At 44.7% G+C, this 6,676-nt stretch overlaps 1 protein-coding gene across 2 annotated transcripts in view; it reads left to right on the top strand.

Moving 5' to 3' along the window:
- The first annotated feature begins 1,041 nt into the window (after positions 1 to 1,041).
- LOC117266098 (mannosyl-oligosaccharide 1,2-alpha-mannosidase IA) overlaps positions 1,042 to 6,676 on the top strand; it is a 260,952-nt gene continuing 255,317 nt past the window's right edge. For both annotated transcript variants that reach the window (XM_078171741.1, XM_078171740.1), the window contains exon 1: positions 1,042 to 2,632. In XM_078171741.1, the coding sequence (XP_078027867.1) occupies positions 2,075 to 2,632 (558 nt within the window). In that variant the 5' untranslated portion in view covers positions 1,042 to 2,074. The remainder of the gene's footprint in view (positions 2,633 to 6,676) is intronic.

Raw genomic sequence — 6,676 nt, 5'->3', positions numbered from 1 at the left:
TAAAATACATAGTTAATTTAAGTAGATTATCATGTGCCTTAAATGAATGAATGAATGAATGAATGAATAAATAAATAAATAAATAAATAAAGTTTTGATTTTATTGATGCTCCAACTAGACAAGCAGGTAGATGCGTCACTTCCGGCTGCGAAATTAGTTTGGCTAGTGTGGCAACTCCGAATCTTGTCAAAAATCTTCTTAATGTTTATCCAAATTAATAATTTTGTTTCAGCTTAATAGAAAACTATTTAAGGAATTGGGAAATGTCATAAAAACCGGGGTAAGTGTCGTCAAACGACTTGCTAGCTTCTCTTTAAACTTGTGTTCATGTTTGAGAGTTAGCTAACGTTCACGCTAGCTTAAATGGAACGTTGAGTCAATGCCAAACTCCCATATGGAAAACCGTTAATTAAGTGAGAGGCGCAAACTGACGCTTAACAGGCTAACAAAGGGGAAACTTGATAATTTAACGCAAAAAAGTACGTATTTAAAGTACGTATATGAGTACGTACGGATATGAATTGAAATAATAGATGTTACTCCTCATCAGGTGGGTTTCTCCACACCTGGGTTTCATTAATACAACATCAGGTCTTAAATAAGCAAAAACCGGATGAAATCTTGTACGGTGGTCTGCAAAAAACAGCAGTTGTTAGAAAGTGCTTTCTTTATTTTTAGCTCATTGTGTTGCTTATTTAATTCCTGAGGGCTGCTGAGACATCTGTGGCAGACATATCTATCCTCTCCTAAAAGCTTTAGGATTAAACGAGCTCATTTTCCTCGGGGGTGTGGATGGTTTTCTAATGTACAGAGCCATTCAGACCTCTCTGCTTTTGTTCAAACGGCTTAACTGTGTTTTGATAAGCCGCTGTGAATATCCATCAAGAAATCCGACCAGCCCACTGGATTGCCGAGCAGCGGACCGTTTCGCCTCTCCCCCTCCTCGCCCCTGCCTGCACTATATGTTACATTTCCAGCCCTCTCCTCTCGCTTTTTTACGCAAGCGGACGTCCACGGCACAGCGACACAAGTGCGCACTACAGGCAAGAGAGAACGAGGCACGGCAGGCGGACGGACGGCGGCGGCGGCGGGTACCGGAGCGACGACGCGGCGGTGTGTCTTTCTTTGTTGGACACCGGCGGACTGGATGGTGGATTTGTTTATTCTATGGATTTGGATCAGGGGCTAGGATAACTTCGCATGGGACAAAACCCGCCTTCTTTCATGTCATCCACCGATTTGTTTCGCCCGGCGTGTTGACGCCAGTGGAAAGGGGGGAAACGGAGGCTACCGGAGGAGCGCAATTGACAGAAAGGCGACATGAATATACACGCGTTTCCGTCCACCAGCTGTACAGGGTAGATGCAAACAAAACGGCTTTGCGATCTCAGATGTGCTTTCAGGAGCTTAGATTGCAGCAACGTGGGTCGGTTCACACGCAGACAAGGAAAAGATGCTCTGCTGCTGCTGCACGCTTGAGGTTTTGCACCGTAGGGCAGTGTGTTATTGACGATTTGCACGGCGTGGAATAATGCATCGAGACACAACTTTGTTCACAGGCCTGACAGACTGCGAGCCGTTTGATTATAAAATCTTATAAAAGTGCATTTACGTGCTAGCCTGGCGTATGCTATAGTAATCCTGTTAGTCTTGAATATAGCTCAGTGCTTCAGTAAACGCCAGTGCCATTTATCTGTCAGCCCCGGAGCCCTGCACTGTTTTACGGTTCACATTTTAAACCCAAATCCTGCAGTCTATTGATGTCACTGATTGCGTTGTGTAGATAAAACCCCAAAGCTCTCCAGCTGTGTTGCCAAATGATTGGTAAATTGTTGATGTAGGCAGGCCTAACCTTCGCTTATGCAGATCCAATCGATAGCGAGATAAAGAAAGCTCTGGCAGGCTGTTTGTGCTACTCTGTAAGTGTCACGGGGGTGTGTTTTAAAATCCTATCTAGTTTTTACACATGCCCCACAGCAGCAGAGGAGCTGGTCGGTAGAGAGGGGAGACTGTCAAAACACTGTGTGGTGTCGGAGAAAAATACTGTAGAGCAGCGTCTCAAGCAAAGTTTCAATGGTTTTCCGAAAGTTGCCCGGTGTGTCGGCATCGGGCATGGGTCTGCGCCTGTCCCAGAAATTCGTGTTTCTGCTCTTTCTCTCGGGTTTGGTAACACTGTGTTTTGGGGCCCTTTTCTTTTTGCCCGACTCTGTGCGACTAAAACGCATTTTTCTGTCCAAGACAGAGACCCAGCCAGTCACTGTTGGCTCCGGGTCTGAGAACGATGCCAGGGAGCACTTAAAAAGACCCAAGGACCAGGAGCACCCGCGGGGCATGACCTCAGCCAAAGGAGAGACGAGCACCAAGCTGAAAAGTCTGAGTCGCAAACCGCCCGTCTCTCATGAGGCGACCGAGGAGCGGCTCGCCGGGGGGAAAGCGCAGGAGGACTTGACTCTGTCCAGGTCGAAACCGGAGTCCGCTTCGGCGAAATCGACCTCCGCTGACCACGGTGCCCACTCGGATACTTTCAGTTACAACAAGTTTAAGGAGTGTCTGCAGAAACCCCCGCTGGGGAGAGACAAAGGCAAGCCGAGCGATCCCCAAACCAACGAGCGCCGGGAGAAAGTTAAAGAGGTAAGGATGTGACAGTGACCTGCATCATAGGGGGGGGGATCATGGCTGTTTAATGTTCCTACAGGAATCTGGACAGCTGACACATAGTAGCCTCATGGGGTATGCAGAAATGCAATGATGATGTGGTTGTATTATGGGAAGTCACGATTGAGGCTAAGGAGAAAAACAGGAAGTTAGATACATTTGGGGGTGAATCCAGGACAGATGTTATCTGTGCAGTATTAATAAAGTCTAACCTATCACAATGATCAAATGATCACAGCCAATCAGGTGACTTCACTCAACTTTCTCCTCAAAATAAGCAGTTTTTATGTGTCTGTGGCTTCAAAGAGCAAATAAGTTTCAGTTGCAGGGTCTTTTGAATGGGAGCGTGTTCGTGCTGTCAAAACATTACAGGCAAACACAACGGATAAATAGCAGTCTGCCATATTAGGATATAAAAAAAACAACAGCCATGCATGGTTGAAAGAAGTAATTATATTTCCATTGTTGAATTTGATTTGTCTGTATTTGTCTGACAATACAGACGATCTCTCTATAGAAGCAGCGGGACAGTTGTTTGCGAAGCTCCTGTCAAACAGACAAAATAAATCCCTCTCAATCATTTCAGTTGTCTAAATTTACCCAGTGTCTTTGCCTTTTTTGTGGATGACTTTCTGTTGGGTTTCTGTAGAAGAAGACGGCGAACAGTGTCACGACTTAAGATGAGTTTTGTGTGTTTGTAGCCGAGATTACAAGAAGTCTAATTTTGTGAGCAATCAGAAGAAATAACTTTTAATAATTTTAGCCCTGCCAAATAAATGTGAGCTGCACTTTCCTGAGCGGTATTGCATAATATTGTGGGGTTTTTTTTATATAACATAATTTGTTTGTGAAATAATCCTCTTAAAAACGGATTCTGATTATTTGCCTTTGTGTACATAATCATACGGATTATCAGATTGCCATATTTGTTTCATGTTATCTGTTAAACTGCGTTCCATCAGGTCATCCTGAAAGATAAAATGTCCCGTGTTTAGCTGTAGCACCTCTATCGCCCTCGCAAATGATGTTACATTGTGCAGTGACACTTTGGCCAGGAGCTCTTCAAGCTGTGTGCCAGCCGTTGTTGCGCCCTGTGGGTCCAATAAGGGCTCCAGAGTGGGAGCGTCTGTGCATCACACATCTGTACCCACTCAAGGCGAGTGAGGCTGGTGAGGAGGAGGGGGAGAGGGGAGAGTGCAGCGAGGGAAGCCATTGGCCAGCGTGTGCAGATGGGTTTCAGCCTTGGCATGTGACACGGATAAGTCGCGTTGTCACTCTCACTTCCAGCCTGCTGTCACCCTCTCACGCTGCTCACATGCCTTCCATACCTAGAGGTGATGTGCTACAAGATAACTGAGAGGGATATTTGCCCTCATGCACCGAGCTTTCACTGACTCATTCTCCTTTGATGCTCTTTCAAGTGAATGTCAATGTGACTTTGCTCACCGTTCAGTCTGTTCAGCTGAGCTCGGCAAAGTTCTTGCCTCGGGGTCATGTCGTATGAGAAAAAGTTATTTTCCACCACGCCCTCCTCTCCCAATTACTGATGCGGAATTGTAATTGCACTACCTCGAGTGAAGACCTTTATTAAGGCGTTGAGAAGCAGACAGGCCCTGCTTAGTTACATAGCATGTCCATAGCCTGGTGTGCGTTTTTGTGGTGTGCTATTGTTGTTGCTTCACTTTCCACTGTCTCAAGCCTGCTGGCAGCGTTCCAGATGGCTTCTCTTATTCCTGGAGGCTCACATTCATGCTGCCAGCACAGGCTGACACATTGCGAGCCTGTGCTTTGTCCAGGTTTTACAGATGTAAAACGAAGGAGTAACTGTAACATAAAAACTGACAATACTTACATGTTTTGATACTTTTTTTTTAGCTGTTTTGATAGATATTTCTGTGAAACATGAAATACAAAGAATTGGATTTGTGGTTGTTACTCCCAGCTTGTGATGTGGTGCACAGACAGAGAAGATCTCTAAAAGCAGTGCTTTTTTTTTTTTACTGTAAAGGAATGCAGAGAGAGGGTATCCCCCTTCTAAAGCCAACAGAAAGGGTCCGGTCCAGCCCACTGAGTGCCTCAATGCCCAAACTGTGAATGGGCATCGTTTTTCTCGACTGCCAACAACTAGAAAGCAGACTCCCTACGTTCTTTCAGTGTGTGTGCATCCACTGCCAAGTGAGGGTGAAACGGAGGACAATGACAGTCTGATCACACAAGGCAAATATTTGAGGGCAGCCCACCACTAGTGAGGCCCCCCAGGATACCAGCGAATACTGCCAGAATCGCCAAGGTGCTGTTTACCTCGCTGCTAGCAGATAGTTCATTCTCCTCCAGAAGTCCTCAGCTGGATGAAGATAAGAGTAATTTTCAGACGGCCTCCTATTTGCAATGCTGTGATGTCATGGCTCACTGTGTCGCTGCCTCATTGGCTCCCACACAAGAGGCTGGACAGCAGGGGCCGCATCACAAAAAACGTGCGCCTGGAGCAACAGGAGGGGGTGTCTATTTCTGCATGCACATTTTGTTGCTGATGTCCTTTTACATTCACTAAGGTTAGAACTTGGCGTACGACAATAAAATACTGGACGCAGAGCTCAGAAGTAGCACATCTAAACAAACACAGAGCAAAAAAGGGACGTCAGAAAATGAAGAGAGGTCTGTGCCAGTCGAAGACGTAAACCTCCATATCTCTCTCCTCTGTTGGTGTCCACAACATCACATGCATCAAAAGAGAAGTGTGCATTAAAAGGCGGTCTCTATAAAGCCTGAGATTTGCTCTTTCCCTCATACGCTGAATTTTTTAAGAGATATGCAGGTGTTGCCAAATGACAGCCTTTGCGTGAGGAAATTGGAATACATTGTACAGTATATTGTGGCCTCTAACATATAATGCATTTACATGGTGAGAAGGTAGCGCATGCAGGAGATAAAACTGACAGCTGAGAGTGCTGCAGTGAGAGGACAGACACACTGCAGCCTCTCGTGGCAGAGCCTCCTCCAGTGGAGCAATACAGGTCTTCAGGGCGTCTTTGTCCCGTGTGTCTCTGTTAACTGTGTGTGTGCATTTGATAGCTTATCTATATGATCAGGTGCTCGGGGATGAATTTTTGAGTTTGACAGTTTCAGTTGGAAGGGCTGTCACTGTGTTTATCCATCCAGTACTGAAGCCCACCTGCATCTCTGTGTAGACAAACAACCAAATGGGGTACATCTGTTCTGTTTTTAAAGTAATTCTATTTAATGGTCAGCTGGATTTGTTTGTGCGCGTGTGAATAATCCACAATAATAAGCAGTATCTTAGAGACATGGAAACCCCCTGTGGTCTTTGAAAAAACAAAATCGAAACAGAGGCTTTAGAAGCACAAAACAGTTTAATGCACAATGTTTGTAAAACTGTAACAAAGCCGCCAAAAGTGTTTGGTTAAATCAGTTTGTTAGTTCGCTTTCCTGATAGACTAGCAACATACATCATCTGCTAAATTAATGCTTTAGCTCACCGGTTCTCAACCTTTTTTCTGTGTTAAGTCCCCTAAACTGCTACACAATAAGTCACAGACCACCATTTGATAAGATTTTGCTTCAGGGGCCAAATTTGGTTGTTAGATGCGATTAAGACCAGAATACTATAGTTAGTAACTACAGTTGAAGAGATAACCACAGAGGAAGTAAAACCCTTGATCAGAATATCCACTCATGACTCATACTCACATTTGGTTCGCTTCTATAGTGAATTAACTAGTAAAAATAAACTCTTCTCCATTTTCAGGGGACCCCCTGGAACTCCCTGAAGGACTCATGATTGAGAACCACTGTTTTAGCTAAGTAAACAACAGAAGGGAAATGTCATCATAATTTACTTAGAAGGTGGCATGTTTAAACACAATACATGAAAAATTCCCAGGTTGTAAGGATTTTTTTCCCAGTTTTAGTTTTGAGTTGTTAGCTACCAAAAAGGGAACTCAACAGTATGATCTTAAATTGATTGAAAACAATTTATTGTTCAAGAAGACGAGGAAATCT

Source organism: Epinephelus lanceolatus, chromosome 10 (assembly GCF_041903045.1).
Source record: "Epinephelus lanceolatus isolate andai-2023 chromosome 10, ASM4190304v1, whole genome shotgun sequence".
Classification (NCBI taxonomy): domain Eukaryota; kingdom Metazoa; phylum Chordata; class Actinopteri; order Perciformes; family Serranidae; genus Epinephelus; species Epinephelus lanceolatus.
Note: the sequence above shows the minus strand (reverse complement) of the source record. Positions and strands in the feature narration are given on the sequence as shown.